A 17,165-nucleotide genomic window follows, 5' to 3' on the forward strand; every position below is an offset into this window, starting at 1 on the left:
AATTGCCTAGGAAATGGTATTTTCTTGTAAAATTAGTTTTCTACATATTTTTAGGGGAACTCTGTCATTTGCAAGAGGTGGAGTGCATGGCCTAAAGCTCTGGAGCAGAATTAATTAAATTGTCCAGGCAAATGCCTGTGTAAAGACCTCACACATCCTTTATTTCTCAGATGCCTGCTAAATGACTTCAGCTGCTGAAATTATGAGTCTCCAGACTCCCTAAATAGAGCCAGTTAGTTTATATCCAGTCAATCAAAATTTGGAGTTGGGTTGTGGGGCGTAAAGGAAAATTTTTAGTTTAAAAGTAGGTATATCGCAAAATATTAAGAGTTGCCTTTTGTGATTTTCAAAGCAGTTAAGCAAAACTCAAAACTCTCCAAAACCAAAATTTCACCGTCTGTTTTTTCCAGATTCAAAGAGCTCGTCCTCTCCTTTAAACCTGGCTGACCAAAGACTTCTTGATGCCAGTTCTCAGTTCCAGAAGAAACAAGGCAAGAGCAATATTGATGTCTGGTGGCTCTTTGATGATGGAGGTAATGTGCTTTATACTTTAAAAAGCTTTAAATGTTGATTAAAAACTTACTGGAGTAATTTTGGATTAATTATTAATAGACATCTGTCAGTCTGTATAAAATCTGTACTATTTAACAAAGTCCCACTTTCTTAATCTTTGTGAAATTCTGTTCTAAACACAGGTCTGACACTGTTGATTCCATACCTTATTACAACCAAGAAGAAGTGGAAGGACTGCAAGATCAGGGTGTTCATTGGCGGAAAAATAAACAGGATTGATCATGACAGAAGAGCGTAAGTTTGCCTTAGAAGTTCCATTTCAGTTGCTAATACAGCCTGTTACACATTGAATTATTTTCTCTTTCTGCTTGCCTTATTTCAGCTGTACTTTGCTTGAGGTGTAATCATATTCTATTGCCTTTCTGCAAAAAAGGTTTTGTTTCCCGCAGAGTTGTTTTTGGATGAGTTACCTCAAACTAATATTTATGCACTATTATCTGACATTAATACTTGTGTTTTCAAATACTTCCTGAGATTATCTTCAAGGGAGACCTCTTATTTTAAAGCTGTAAAACTGTTCTGGGTTTTTTTCCAAAGCATGTTGTTGATTTATAGTCATTTGCCAAGTCAGTTTGATTTTTCTCCCTTGTTACATTCAAGATGCCTTTTTCTGTGTCTTAAACCAGTGGTTTTTATTACCAGACATCTATCTGTTTAACCTGTGAAAGAATTAAGGCTGTGATCATGTATAAAGGCTTGTTTTTCTGATGCAGGATGGCTACTTTGCTCAGCAAATTCCGGATAGACTTCTCAGATATTATGGTTCTTGGGGATATTAATACTAAGCCAAAGAAAGAAAAGTAAGTGTCAAAACATGTCTTGTTTGTTTGTTTAATTTGTGATGTCTGGCACGTATTGAGAACACCTCACTCTTTCCTACATAGGTTATGGTACAAAAGTTCTTGTGACATCCAGTGTTTCACAAAAATGCAGGAAACTGATTAATAACTCCCATGTCCAAGAATATAGAAATCTGTATTTTTTTGAATCTCTGGTTCTTACACTGTAGTACTAAATTCAGAAGAACGAAGGTTAAAAAAAACCCCACATTTTCTGGAGGAGTCCTCTTTAAAAAGAGCGCTCACCAAAACTTTAATGGTTTAAGTCTTGTTTAGAGTCTTAGTTTAATGTAACAAAGCTTGGTCTTGAAATAGCCTGATCTGGGTTTCTTTCTTTATTTTTTCCTTTTTTAAATTGCTTTGACAGTTAATGTACACAGGAATTATCATACAGATGATATTTCTTACTTCCAAGTCCAAAAAAGCATTAATCTTAGATGGCTTTCAGCACAAATTTATAACAGAATATGTATGACCTAAAAATATCCTCCTTTCTCATTATCTCCCTTTCCCCTCAGGCCTTCTTGAGTATGCTGAAGTTGTAAAAATACCTTTTATATGGTTGTGCATTTATATGAAAGTCTTGATGTGCTGTGGCAATTGAGAAATGTTACTTTAGAACTTGCCTAAATCCTAAACGTTACTATGAGTTCTTTTATACCCTTTTAAATAGTTTTCCTTAAAATATTTCTAAATACTGTTTAGGTATTAGGTAACAGTAGCTGAAAACCAAGTGGAGGAAGATTAATTTTTAATATTTGGTGTGCTGTATAATAATGTAATATTATTAATAGGTCTCCTTTTTGCTCAGCCACAGATCACATTTGTTTTCTTTCTTTTGATTACAGTGAAGTCATTGTACAGTAAAAGTCCACCAAGGGTAGATGCAAAGATGTTTTGTTCATAATGTGGGTATTTCCTGGAGGAAATGTAGGTGGAAAAGTAGGGTGATGATAGTTGTTCTTTGTAGTAGAAATTAATCCTCCTTGATCTTCAGAAGGTTTTATTCTGAAGTTCTTGCTCTGAAGTTCTGGTAAATTCAATGTATTGATATTCTTGCAAGCGCAACAGGAAGACTAAGTTAGATCTCTGTGGTTTTTTTCATTTGAATGTGGCTCCTGGCCTGTACTGGAAAGAGATAAAAGAAGCAAAATAAAAAGATCAAAGCCAGAATCCTAAAAGCAATAGCATGAGACTTGATAGCTGCTTTTTAGTGTAACATGTAAACTGCCCTTCTTTCAAAGTTAGTTCTGAATAAGCTGCTCCTAGTTACTATCCCATTTTTTAAGGGTAGTACTGTACAGCTTTTAAAATTAGAAGGAAATTGTTGAACTGAGTTGGACTTCAATTGTGTGGTGAATTGTTTGCTGAATCACAGTGTATATGCAAAGAGCTGATTTGACATTCTAAGTGCAACAGGCAGGGAAAAAAACCCTTCAGTTTATTTTTACATAGCAATAAAACCTAATTTCTCATACTGTGAAAATAATTTTTGACATCGAGACTCATATCTGCTCTAATGCTTGTTTACTTAATCCTCCAGTATTGCAGCTTTTGAGGAAATGATAGAGCCCTTCCGACTTCATGAGGATGATAAAGAACAGGAGGTTGCAGATAAAATGAAGGAGGATGAACCATGGAGGATAACAGATAATGAGCTTGAGCTTTACAAAACAAAGGTTCTGTTTTCTTTAGAGTGTTAAGTCAGTTAAAACTTCCTTCTCTCTACTACATTTGTGGTTGTGATATCAGTGAGTTAATTCTTGTTTTTCTCTCTATTCCATAGCAGTTTTTGTGAATAGCAGATAAAAAGCAGCATCCAAAACCATTTAGATGGTTCACAAAAGCAAAAAAGGTTCTGCATTTGGGTATGAGCAGAGGCCAGACTGCTTTCCTACAGTATTTTAGCAGTTAGTTTAGAATAATTTAGTCTGTATCCAGGTATTTGTGACTCTCTCTTTTTTTGTTGTTTTTTTTGGTTTTTTGACCAAGCTAATGGTGTTTGTTTCATTGTTTTTAAAAAACACCACCAAAACCAAACAACACTTTGTGGTGCAAAGGAACAGTTGAAGGTTTGACATCTTTCCTGGGCTATTGTGCACCAGAGAGACATGAGAAGTATTTCTTCTCAGGTGTTTCTCTGGAGGAGAAAATAAATGGCATCCTGTAACAGGGTAGCACTTGCCTTACTTGCACGTTTTAAGCTTGCTGCTTTCTTTCTTCCCAACCTTACAACCATAGGTTTTTTGGTAATGAAGAATGAGTTTCCACACTGAGGTGGAAGTACCTGCTTTTTATTAATTACTCATTCCAGTTGGTCATACTTGTTTTCTTTTTTTTTTTTTTTTTTTATTTTTTAACAAACTTCCTGTAGTTTTTACATAAAAGCTGTTCCTAACAAGTTTCCTTTTATTTACAGACTTACCGACAGATTAGGCTAAACGAGTTGCTGAAAGAACATTCAAGTACAGCTAACATAATTGTCATGTAAGTGAATTATTTGGATTTGTGGTGTTACCCGAATTGGTACGGAGCTGTAATTTGAAACACAACTCTAAATACAGATCAGGAACAAGCCTTTGCCTTGGCACTGAACTGTAGAAATACTCAAGATTTCAGTGCTGACAGTATTTATTTGTTAGAAGTATGAAGCTACTATCCTGCTGAACAAAAAATGTCGTTATTAGTGTTGTGCTTTTGACTGTGCTGCTTTAGTTGATCACCTCCACATTTGTGGTGCAGTTCAGGATTCTCACATTCTTTCTACTCCTGTGCAGTTATTCCCCTCTTCCTGAAGTCCTTCTTTTGATTTCCTTTTCTAGGAGATCTCTCTAGATAAAGTGGTTACCTTGCTCACTTTTTTTTTTTTTTTTTATTGCTTTTGATGTGAACAAGCAGCAGGCAGATTGTATTTTAGTCTTGGAAAGTCTTTCAAGAGGCTGTCCTCAGCTGAGGAGGATTCTGCATGAAGATGCGTGAATATTAATGGTGGTGACAGGCCAAAAGGGAGGAGAAATAGGTGTAAAGGCCTGTGATGTTTTAAGATACAAACTCTCAACTCATGAATTCTGAGGGGGAGGAAGAAGTAAATTAGAAAGGTTAGGAAATTTGACTTAATATTTAGATCTTTCCAGAATCATCTGTCATACTTTTTATGATCTGACTTGTACCTGGCCAGGTTTTTCTGATCAGTGAATGTTGTTTCCCTTGTTGCTTGCAGGAGCTTGCCAGTGGCGAGGAAAGGGGCAGTGTCGAGCGCTCTGTACATGGCCTGGCTGGAAGTCCTCTCTAAAGATCTGCCACCCATTCTTCTGGTTCGTGGGAATCATCAGAGTGTTCTCACCTTCTATTCCTAAGAGCACTGAGCATGGCACAGCTGTGATGAAATGGTACTGCAGTGCCCAGGGGAGAGTGACTGGTGTGGTCTATAGTTCATTAACATCACAAAGGCAAAAAGTGACTCTTCTTTCACTATTTCACTGACTTGAAAGCACACAAGGAAAGTCACTGTATTTCTAAAGTTGTGACATCTTCAGTTTTATTCTATATTTTCTGTAATTTAATCTTGCTTAATGGGGGAGGATTCCTTGTTAGACGGAAGAACAAGACAAGCTTTTTGTTTGCTATTTGAATAGCAGCAATAAAATGTTGTATTTTTGATCAATGAAAGGATTATAGATTTATAAAAGCCTTTTAGCCTTGAGGTGCCTTTTAAAATTAACCAAATCTCACCCATACATCCTGTTTTGTAAATTTATATAGAATGTCAAAATCTGCCTTCAACTAAGAGTTTAGATCAGACTTCCTTTAGTTTTTAGTCTATTCCATATTACAATAAAAATGAATGCTGCTTTTCAGTCTTCCATTGAGCTATTAGTTCTTAGTACTGTATGTTTTCTATCGTCAGAAAGGTTTTGTTTCTGTTTGTTTTTTTTTATTTTTATATCTGTTAGATTTAAAGGTGAGAATTGGGGCAGGTCAGTTGAACTAGAGCACATCCCTGATGTTACTGTCACTGAGGTTTTTCACAGTTAAAATAAAACTAATTCTGCTTGTAGAGAGAGTTCTTTTTCTGATTTGATGATGTGTACTACTTTGGCAGTAGTCTGAGACAGCGAATTTTATCTACCTTGGCAGAGGGTAGTATTCTCTTAGGCTTAGCTCTGCTGTGAAATCAAGCTCATCTTGCTGTCTGAAGCTTTCCATCTTAATACAGATGGGAAGAAAATAAAAGACCTGTCCTAGTTCTTGGCCTCTTACGTTTTAGTGTCACTTTTCAACTTATTTCTGAAACAAAACTCGACTTAAGGCTTGAATGGGGATAATATATAAGCAATGTGATGCTATCTAACAGAAAACAGTAAACACTATGTGGAATTGTGCTATCCAGTATGAAATGTAAAAGCTGCAGTTCTCTCGCATTTTTCAACAAATGGTTAAACGGACCACTAAGTTCTTAGGGGAGATGTTTTTAGGTCAATTCATTCACTTGTCAGAAGATGAATTTAGTCTTATTAAATAATACTCAGGTTTGATCGTCTAGCAATTTTGATCTATTCCATACATCCTACTTTATACATTTTCTATGTTCAATAAAGAAACTGCCAGTCTTGTGTGCCCTTTCACTGTATATTTTGGAAACTTCATAATTTAGTACTCTGAACACCTGCAAAAGAAATTTCACTTGAGCCTTTGTATAAAGGTTAGTTACGTGAACTGTTTTTTAAATTCCTAATATTTTTTGGATAGAAAGGATTGCCTAAAAACATTTCACAAGCTTTTGATATTGGACATGCTACTGGATCAGTTTACCAGTGGGTGAGTGACTTTTCATTTAAGGATGCACAGAAAAGGTTTTTTGGGGTTTTTTTTGTTGTTGTTGTTTGGTTTGTTTGGGGGTTTTTTGGGGTTTGGTTGGTGGTTTTTTTTTGTTTGTTTTGCTAAATACAGGATCAAATTGAAATGTAACTGTTCCTCTTGAAGGACAAAGTGTAATCATTGTGTGTCAAGGTGGAGCTTCAACTTCTTGTGATTAAAGAAAAAAATACACTGTGCAGTGTACACTGTTGTCAAGTTCTTGGTAAACTGCGAAAAATCCCTTTTTTTTTTTTTTTTTTTTTTTTTCCTTTTTTTCCTTTTTTTGCTGTTTCTGTCAATTGGATTTGAGACTATGGAATCATTTCACTTTTTAAGAAAAACAAACATGCATGTCTTGCTGCTAAGTGTGAGATAACTGATGCCAGCATGAACCCAGCTTGTTATGGTAAAGCATTGTAAGACAAGACAGTGTGGGGTCAAAGTGCTGTTTCCTTCCAGGTGAGGGGATGTGGATCAAACTTACCAACATAAATAAATATCACAGGTTTTACAGTTTTGCAGGGGATAAGGTTGTCACATTGTGCGTATGGAATCATTGCCACGTTTCTCCTTCTTTTTGTGGGTTACATTCTTTTGAGCAGATGGACAGTATGGCATGGATTTAGTGCTGCTATCTTAAAAAAAGAAAAAAAACAAAAAACATGCACAGGTACACTTATTTAAAAAGGTTTATTTGCCCATTCAGGAAACCATTGCTTGTGATCTGTAACACAACACAGAAACCAAATGAAGTGTGTGTGTATACATGCATATATGTGTATAAAATTATATAAAGTATATCTAAATATGCATATGGGGATAGTTAAGGTCATGTCTGTGAAATACCGTAGGATGCTTTTCACCTGCACTCTCAGGAGTCCACTAATGCTAGGCATGAGGGCAAGTTCCAAGATTATTTGCTCACTTAAATTTGAACAAATGGTAATTGTCTGCAACAGATGTCAGTCAGTGGCGGTCGCTCCAACTCCTGCTTTGATTTTGACGCCAAATTTACTTACGTTCCAATCATATTAATGACATGAAAAATTAAAACACTTACACATGGCAATTCATAACTTCTTATAGATTAGGTTCCTTCATGTGGGTTTAGAGAGACAGTAATAGCTGGTGAAAATCAAATTATTTATTTGTTCGCTTGTATTTAGGTTTCCTTTTACATACATTCTTTTTATATGCTTTTTTTCTGACATTAGATATTTAAAAAAATAACTAAAAATAATTTAAAAGATTTGAGCGTTAGTGGGTTGTGGCCCACTTGAAGATGTAAGATTTGACACTGTACTGTAACTGTCCCACACAAATGCTTTTCTAATGTTTTAACGTAATTATTGCAGTTAATACTTTGTATCAGGGGGATGTCACTGCAATAAAAGAAGTGAATTCAATACAACTCTCTTGTCTAACAATGCCTTTTTTTTTTTTTTCTTTTGGTGGTGGGAAGGGAATAATGTTCATAAAACAGCATGTTAATGCTGAATTTGGTTCCTGACATCAGTATACTTATTGCATCCATCTGATAATTACCTTTGTAGTGGAATTTGTGCAAGACCAGTGGAACTGAAAGGCATTCATGTGTCTGGTGACCGAAACCATGTTGCTTCTTGGGGAGAAATTTTGCCTCTAGTAGGGTAAAAATAGCAGTGCTTTACGCTTGTAAAATTTGCCATGACTTGCCAGACGGCACAGACCCATCCTCAGCCCATGGTGGGTCTCAGCTGCAATGGTAGTGTCTGAAAATCTGTTCCAATTCATTTTGCCCCTGAATACGAAGGACTGTCTTAGCTCCTCTTTCTCCCATTAAAATAGGGACGTGAAAACATGAAATATGTTGGGAAAGTAACTTCCCAAACTGTTGCAAAGTTGCTTGTAAGCAAGACGTATTTGACCTTACTGAGTTGTACTAATGTACACTCAACTAAAAAATACTGAAAACAACTTTAAAAGCATGACAATAAGGGCGAGTTCTGTCATTAAAACCTTACTTAGAATGACTGTAAAACTTACTAACCTCATCAGTTGTGGTATTTAATCTCTGCTACATTCAGAGCTCTTCTGCATATCTGTTGTTAGTAGTGTTTAAATCAAGGCTTTAGGAGTAAGGTTTGGAGGCCACTGGAAAGGGAAAGATTGTTAAAAATACACTGCCAGCTCCCATGGCATTGGCTCTACCCTGGTTTATTCTGTAGAGAGGCAGAGAAGGTTTGTAGCAGCTTTTTTCTAGATAGTCCTGTTTGCTGGAGAAGTGTGAAGAAGTGGATCTGAACCATGACATCACCTTGAGCTGAATTCATACACTAGTGACTTCAAGTATGTGTTTGTAGCTAAAAACGGGGGATTTGATCTAGGTCAATTTCACCAATTTACAGAGAATGAAGGCTCACGCTGCAGAGAGTGACTGCTGTGATTTTGTTTTAAGAGAGGGAAGCAGGACACCCCTCACCTTTGTGCTTGTTCTTCACCAGTCTAATTACACTTCTCACATAACCTCTTGTGGGGTCCTGTAAATCCTAAAACCTGGTTTGTGCCCAGCTGGGGTGGGAGCCAGGCTTCAGGTCACTGAGACCACCCAGGCAGCAAGTGGAGCACCATCAAATCCTTCCTGCTATTCTGCCTTTTGGCAGCTTGGTGCAAAACATGTTTCCAGGGTTAAGGCACTGGATTAGGTTGATGGAGGCCACTGCCTGCGTTTAGGACAGAGAGATGCAAGCTGGTCCACAGCTTTGAGTGTTAACATGGAATGAGTAAATGGTGAAGCAGTGGCAGGCACATTCTCCAAAGGGAAGCAGGAAGATGCTTTTCTTGAAGAGGTTTCCTACGGCCAGAGGTGCATCTGGTGCTGACAGGCTGTGCTCCATCCTTCAGGCTGAATCCTCTGGGCTTGCTGACAGCTGCACGAGCAGAATTTACCAAGGCGAGCCTCTGCTGGGTTCTTACATCCCCGTTCTTACTGAAGTGAGAGCAGGAAAAAGAACCTGAGAACAGCTTCTTTGTCGCTCTCCCCCTTGATCTGCCTGCTGTCTCTTCCAGAAAACATTGGCTTTGTATCTCCAGGAACCCTGTCTGCACCCTGCCTTCTGCCGCCCTCCTGCCACCCTCCTGCCCCCAGCCTGCACAGACAGGTTTTTATCTGCACCTCACCACACAACAGGGAGGAGGGAAAGGGAATTCCTCAGGATCTAAGCTGTCAGCTTGTGCTGAATTAAACTTTTTAACCCGTCCTACCCTAAAGATCTCTCAGTAGTGAGCCAGTCTACAGTGAGCAACAGCAAAGGCCTGCAGGGAAAGGACAGCCTGCTCTGCCTTGCTAATACTGATATAAAAATACAAGTAAAGCACCCTGTCTTGTGCCCTTCACAGCCCTCTCACCCCTGTTCACAGTAATCTAATGGCAGTAGCCCCTGGCTGTGGGAGATTTACCTCATAGTCCTGCTCCCTGGGATCTGGGGAAAACTGACCCTGCTGAGCTGTAGCCCAAACAAACTCCAGCGTGAAGTTCCATGTCCAGGTACATCCCCTTCGTAGCCCCTCAGTCCCATCCACAGCGGTAATAAAACTCCTGCTAACGAGCATCATTTTTAGTGAGGGAAATCCTATTCCTGTACAGTTTTCTAGGAATTCCAGCTAAAATTGTATCACCAGGTGGCACCACTGCCTTTCAACATTTCATGGAATGCCTGAAGCTGCACTGTCAAATGTACTCCTGGACTGTTTCATTATTTTCATTGATTAAACGACTTAGTACTTTGAATGCACAAAAAATATCAGCATAATAACATTGTTTTGCATATATTTTTTCATAATTGTGACTGGATTGGAGAAGAGTTTATTATTAATTCCACCAGGCCCTGTGGGAGAATATACTGTGGTTTTGCTCCAAAGGGATGCAGGAATCTCCAAGCAGATGCTGCCTGATGAGTTCAAACAGCCTTTTTACCACCGAGTAACCATTTCGTAGCACATTGGGTGATGCTTGCTTGTCTCAGTGGCTCTTTCCAGCTGTGTTAACCTTAGCAGGAGAAACGCTGCAGGCAGACAGATGTCAGAAAAGAGAACACACTGGCATATCCCGTCTAGTTTCAGAGTGATCAGTACCATTCCAATAAGGTATTTTTGCTTCATAAGTAACAAACAAGACAAGTGTCTGCCAATTTCAGCTACACAGGTGGGAGGTGGACAAAAACCAAAAAGCCTTGTGTCATCCCGAAGTATTCAGGTACTGGCTGTGTAAAGTACTGAAGGAAACTGAATAGTGTGGACAATTTCAAGTTAATTTACCTTGCAAATAACTTTATCACTCTGTTGAACAGTTTTACAGCTACTAAATCTTGGAACATCTCTCTGCAATTAAATTTGTCTCTACAGAACAGATGGTAATATGGAGTCAGTCACAAGCAAAGGATTTCCACAGGCTCTGTCTGAAAATTAGAAAGCTGGGATTAGCCTTGAAATATCCTCACTCCCAGCCCTGTGAGGTTACTCATTTTTTCAAACCAAGCTGCCTGGCTGGGTGGTTTGCAAATTACAGGGACTCTTGAACTATTCCATTGTACTGCTGTTACCAATTACACACAAAAACATAGAGAGTAGTATTAAATAAAATAACACATTGAGCAAGGGGTGGGACACCTGTACAAGAGAATGTGCCAGATAATCCACTGTTAGCCTGTGTATTTTATAAACCCTAAGGGTAATTTAATGCAACTCTGATGAACAGCAGGGCTGAATAAAAGTGGAATCAAAACCATTCGATAAGGTGCAAAAATATCAGCACAAAATTTAAGCTTGCAGTTTAAGCACCTGGAAATCATGGCAGGTGAAAGCACAGTGCCTGCTAAGAGGAGCAAACAGCACTCTGCAGAGTCAACCAAGGACAGCTATTTGCAGAATTAACAGGTGAAACCAAGGCTAACCACACACTAGTGTGGGCTTTCACGTGGGATTTTGGCTAACCTCACACAGATTTCATTTTATGGAGCGTTGCTAAGAGTCTTTGTTCTCATTAAAATCTCACTGTACCCTTCAAGCAGTAATAGCAGTAATTCAGGCATGACAGGATTTATGAGAAAAGTTCAGCCTTTGGCAAATATATGACAAACCTTACTGAGCACTCTTTATTCATGATTTTTTTATTTTCATTGTACTGCAGGGCTTGGGGGTAGCTTTCATGTTCTTGCCATGTTTGCAAGAATCTAGAAAAATGAGGCTTGATTCTCAGCTGAGACTTGGAAGTGCAAGGTTAATTTCCTCTCTAGTCAGAACACAGATCTCACTTTTTCCATCCTGTTGGCCAACCCTCAACCCCTCAGTCATTCTAGAAAACCCATTCTGCCCCAGACACAAAACATTCCAGCATTAATTTGTCTTTGAAAATGTATCCATGTGCCATCACTCCAAATGCATCACAGTCAAGACATTTTCACTATCCCAGAATTAGACAAGGTCAGTAATAAAAACCATCTTCTCCTACTGTAGCTTTGACTACATGTAGTCAGTCTCTAAATAAAGGGCAGCAAGCTCTGCGTTGGTAGTTTTGTCCTTGTTCTGATAGTAATTAACCATATTCTGTGGCAGCTTTTATGCCAGGAAACAGCTTAGTGGTAGAATGCAGCTCAAATCCGGTTCTCTGGGTTTTGCAGCTAATACTGAAATACTTTCTCTTCCCTTTAAGGGGAAACACTTTAAATTTTTAGTAATTAATTTAAAATAACACTTTAAAATGACTCTTTGTAATCTACTTTAAAACATCCCTGTGTTGTGGGATAATTAATGATTCCTGATAAAGAAAAATCAAATACTTACAACGGCTTGTTCCTTCAGTCCCTGAGCACAAGGCAAGATACTTCCCAAATCTAAACAAAAGCAGGAAAAGATGTGCAGTTTCACTGGCTTCACTGCAATATATGCGCAGACCTTTGAAACTGGCCTATGGTATGTGGAGCTTGAAGGAATAACAAGGTTCCTCCTAAGAATTCAGGTTTTTGTGGTGGGAGTAATAAAAGTGGGGCTGGTCAGGTCGCATTGTCTGTCAGGTTCTGGAGTTTTGTGCTGTTTGTCCTCCAGGTGAGCCACTTGAAAACAGTTATTGGGGGATAGGCTGCAGTTTTCTGGGAGGTTTTTCGTTTGATTAAGGAACAGAAATATTTCTGTTTCTTAACACTTAAGGCACTTAAATGCTCTTGTCAGAACAGAAGGGAATATAAGGTCACCTGCAAAAATGCTGGAGGCATCTCATGTCTTGGCTTAGGAGCTGAGAGTCGTGAAAATTTATGTGTCTGCCACAAGAGTAGCTGTGAACTGATCTGGTGGAGTGAACTGGCAGAAGATGAATCCCTGTGAATGAGATCCTGTGGTTCTGAGCTCTGCTTTGGAGAGGACATCAAAAGTATTGTAAGGAAATACACAGGAGGACAAGAAGGGTGTATGAATGCCTTCTGTGCATACTGAATTTTTTTTCTAAAAAGAACTTTGTATTATAGAAGGGATCAAAGTGTTTTGCCTTTTTTTTTTTCTCACTGTTTTTTGTGTTTTTCTTTTTTTTTTCAATAAACAATTTTCATAAATCATTTAGTTATGGAATGCTTGATATTACTTGCATCATTGAAAATTTGGGGTTTTGACAGCTTGTGTGGACCATATTCTGGATTCTGCCTCCTTTTGATTTTTAACAAATCTTGGTTTTTCTCTGGGTCACTTCAGAACATTTGCTCTTGGTTGCTCCCATAACCAGTTTGTTTGGTGCAGGCTGCATTCTACACCTGAATGCACAGTTCTTTGTATGCTACTGGATGGCTGAAAGTGAAAAATTAAGAAAAAAAGTGTTGGGGTTTTTTTTAAATAAGTAGCAAAACTAAACAAAGCAAATCTAAGGAGCTTTCCTAGGAAGGTGATGGTTATTTCACAAAAAGAAGTATTTATATGATACATAAATACTTTTAGTATTTAGTCTGGAGACAAAGAACTGTGAGAATTAAGAGTTTCTTCTCACATATAGAAGAAATTTCTATTTTATTCATTTTGGAAAGTATTGTCTGAACAATAGGGAAGGCAGATCTGGCACTGTGAGTATAACATTTTTGCATATTCTGTGGATAAATAGGCATGACCACATTTTCTGTCTGTGTTCAAATTTCAGAAATATTAAAAAATCACTTATTTCCACAAAGGATGTGTTTGTTGTTTGTGTTTGTTCGTTCGTTTGTTTGTTTTTATTATCCGTGCCAAGTTTTATCTATATTTGATGCCCTTTTCATGTTGTCTCTTGCTGGTTTTTCTGGTCTTCTCAGCAGCAATGTTTTCATGGCCATTGAGTGTAACTTTAAGGGAACAAGATCTTTTCAAGCACTTGCTTTGCTGGTGCTCCATCCAAGGTTTGGTTTCTGTGGTTTGTTTCCCTTGGGCACTTCCTCTGGACTGCACTTTCCTTAGGAGCACATGTCCTGATGAAGGGCAGCTCAGTTTTCCTCTCACTGGAAGAATCTGGGGAACACACAGGAGCAGCCAGGACGTCAAACACAAACACAGGAGCCAGTTCAGGCCATTTAATCATGTTCTGCTCAGTGCTGCCTGAAGCAAGTGTGGCCCCTTTTCATGGGAAAGGAGGTTTAGGCTGAGGAAGTGCTGGGTGTAACTCAGTTCATCCAGAAGGAAAAAAGAGTCATCTCTGATTACCTCCATATTCCACAAACTCCTGTATTTTGAAGTGTGCATTGCATGCATTTATAAAATTTACATCTGTGTCCTCAGCAGCCGAGAAGTTGCTCATAACAATAAAAATTTATTTTCAAACAGTTGCCTTCTACTTCCATCTTGGTTTCAAAGCTGGATTCCCTGACAGCTGCTGTTTAGCCAAAAAACCAGCTGTTTTGGGACTGGATGGATCTCATTATTCTGTGGAACACTTAGAAATAGCATTTCTTTGCAGCATGTGATAAGAAAGAAGCGGAATTTTAATCCATTTAGTTAACAGCCGGTCTGCTATAGTTGGTATTTTCCATGGGGTGATATTAATAGATGAGCTCTACCAGGAGCCGTCCCAGTGGAGCTCAGCTCTAATTCAAGAGCAGCTATTTGAGACCATCACTCTGTGCTTGGGCTGGGTAAAAATAGTACACAATGTAAAGATTTCACTGAGTTTTAGGCATACTGAAATAAAAAAAGCCTAAAATACTGTGTGTGACCAAGGATTCAATGAGTGATTCAGAAAAGGGCTTTAACACAAACTTCAGAGGCCTGTGGAGAAACACACTGCACTTTGCAGAGGTGTGACTGGTGACCTTACTGATCAAGATTGAAGGACAGAGAGCTGAGGTATCTCAGTAGTGAGTTTGGCCTTAAAAATAGTGCAGTTGTTGGTTTTCTTGGTTTTAATTTATCTTACCTAAGCTCCGTAAGACAACTGATAAATTTCATGGCAGGCATTTCAAGCTGAATCTTGATTCTTAACTATGGGTTTTCAGTCTCCCAGCTGTGTATTTGAAACAATGCCATGAAAAGAAGGCATCCAGCCAAACACTGGCTGTCATTTTACAGCATAAAGGAAACGTAAAACTGTGAAACAGAAATTGTTAAACTAGTGTTTGCATAATTTATGAGCAATTTAAATGTGGGGGGAAAGGAACTCTGTGATTATTAGATGGTATGGGACTGCAGACTTCATTCTAGACCTGAAGATTGTGGTTATCCATAAAACTAGAGCCTGGAAATGAGAACAGCTTAGATGTGAAGGATTCAACAGCAGGACACTGCTGCTGGCATTTTAATCTTAATTTTAAGAAATTAAGCATAAAATATGAAGGCTACAAAATTTTAAAAGCCCATTTGGAAGAGGTAGGAATTGCTGGATTTTGCCAGAGTTTATCTCAAAATTACCAGATCTGATTGCTTCTTGACATTGCTTCTCTGTGGCTGTGCATACACTCGGGTAAAAATATGTGCACAAAATTGTGATCTAAGCTTCCTATCTAATTATAGAACACCAGGTGTGTTGTATTTGTACCACACAACTTTCCCCCCTTGATGTTATATGTTTACACCTGACTCAGGCAATTTGTGCCTGCCAGTGTTTACCTCACATGCTCAAAACTGCCTTTATTTCTGAATTTTAAGAATTTAACAGTGAAACGTGTGTCTTTGGGTGTTCTGGCTGCTCTGTGCGTTGACTTTTAACTTAAAGCTAATGTTTTTCAAAAGAATTAAATGTTCATTTGAATGTTATGGTCAGATGGTTATTTGATATTCCCCCTCCCCATCCTGTGTGGGGCTCTCTCCACATGAAGAACAGCAAGGCCTAGAGATACGAAAATTATTTTACAGAACTCAGGAAGGCCCTTGCATTTCCCTTGCTTAGGTACATAATGAATTATTTTTGCTAAGTAAGTAAGCTGGAGGTCAGGTCCTGTTTTCTTGAATGCATATTTATTCTTTGGATTCAAAACCACAGGCCAGGCCTTGGGAACACAGAAGATTTTCAGCTGTGAGTTTGGTGATCTGGCTGAAAATTCTAAGTACTTCCAGAATTCAGGTGTAGTGGTGACAGCAATTCAATTGTTCTCATCATTGCAGAGAAGAGGGAGTGTCTGTCTAGCCATGTGCATATTCATGTTGTTTTGGTTTTGAATGTGGTTTTTTTGGCAGCTTCTTAGTAATCTTGCCCAGGGGCAAATCTTAGTGGCAACTGCCAAGGTTTTTTTGAGTCTACATTGTGCAAGTAGTTCTAGAGGTTGAAGCATAGTAATACCCAATATTTCTGTAAGTATATGAGCAATATAGAAATTCCAGAATTGGACAAAACTGCAGAAAAGTATTGCATATTTACCTTGTGTAAAAACATGTTTAATCACAGGATTTTAAAATTTACCAAAAAAACCTCCCTGCCTGTGTAACAAGTACTTTTTGAGGCATTGAAGGGATGGCACGCCAAGAGCTGCTCCTGCTAGTATTCTTTGTGTCTAGATCTGGTTTTCCCCAGTAGAAATGGAAATGCTATCACTTTCCTGACTAATTTTTAATTAGTTGTTTTAATTAATTGCAAGCAAACCCAGCACTAGCTGGGTTTCTTCACAGACTCTTACTGTTCCTTTGATCATTACATCACTGAAAACTTAATTTTGCTAAAACTAACCCTGACAAGCTTCAATAAACAAAGCCAAAGGGAGTTGAAGATGGGACATCTGGGATCTTAAATTCATGGCACTTCAAGGACGTTGGAGTAACTGGAAGATACAGAGGAGATGAAGGCCTGGAAGGTTGGAGACTCCCTGTTTGAGAAAAAGATGATAAACGGACTAAAAATGTGGGCCAAATTAGCATGAAGAGCGAGAAATCAATAACCAACAGAGGCGAGAACACTAATTAATGAAGAGAATTATGTAGTTTAGAACCAACAATAATTTCTTTGTTTGCAAAAAATGTGTAAATGAGTGAAACAGCTTCACATCGACTTCAGTGTGGAGGCTGAAAATTTGACAACCGCACTCATAAATGTTGGCCAAGAATAAAGTAACGCCTGACTTGCTAACACAAAAAAGACAGTGTTAGAGAGGGTCATATTTTTCCTGACATTTTCACAGGAATTGGGTAAAAACCTCATTCTTGACAAGCCAAATCAGGGAGGAGAGGCCTGGCTCGTGCTAAAACGGTGCCTAAATACACACGTCAGACTTCTCTGCGACCACCCATGCTGACGTGTGTTTGGCTTCTTGGAACGTGTGAGAAACCACCTCCTCCACCAGTTCTGTAACTCTGCAGGAGCAAAGAAGTTATTTCCCATCTCTGCTGTAGCAATTTGGTGTCAAACATATGAACAGTCACAATGGAGACCAAGGATTTTATCTTAGGCATGAAATGTAGTTCTTCCCTCTCACATTTTCATTCCCT

General features: G+C 38.5%; 1 protein-coding gene across 2 annotated transcripts in view; it reads left to right on the forward strand.

The window, feature by feature from the left end:
• SLC12A2 (solute carrier family 12 member 2) overlaps window positions 1-7,680 on the forward strand; it is a 54,997-nt gene extending 47,317 nt beyond the window's left edge. For both annotated transcript variants that reach the window (XM_048291075.1, XM_048291074.1), the window contains 6 exons: window positions 411-533; window positions 696-807; window positions 1,287-1,373; window positions 2,956-3,091; window positions 3,832-3,899; window positions 4,633-7,680. In XM_048291075.1, the coding sequence (XP_048147032.1) occupies window positions 411-533; window positions 696-807; window positions 1,287-1,373; window positions 2,956-3,091; window positions 3,832-3,899; window positions 4,633-4,768 (662 nt within the window). In that variant the 3' untranslated portion in view covers window positions 4,769-7,680. The remainder of the gene's footprint in view (window positions 1-410; window positions 534-695; window positions 808-1,286; window positions 1,374-2,955; window positions 3,092-3,831; window positions 3,900-4,632) is intronic.
• Window positions 7,681-17,165: the final 9,485 nt, after the last annotated feature.

Source organism: Corvus hawaiiensis, chromosome Z (assembly GCF_020740725.1).
Source record: "Corvus hawaiiensis isolate bCorHaw1 chromosome Z, bCorHaw1.pri.cur, whole genome shotgun sequence".
Taxonomy (NCBI): Eukaryota; Metazoa; Chordata; class Aves; order Passeriformes; family Corvidae; genus Corvus; species Corvus hawaiiensis.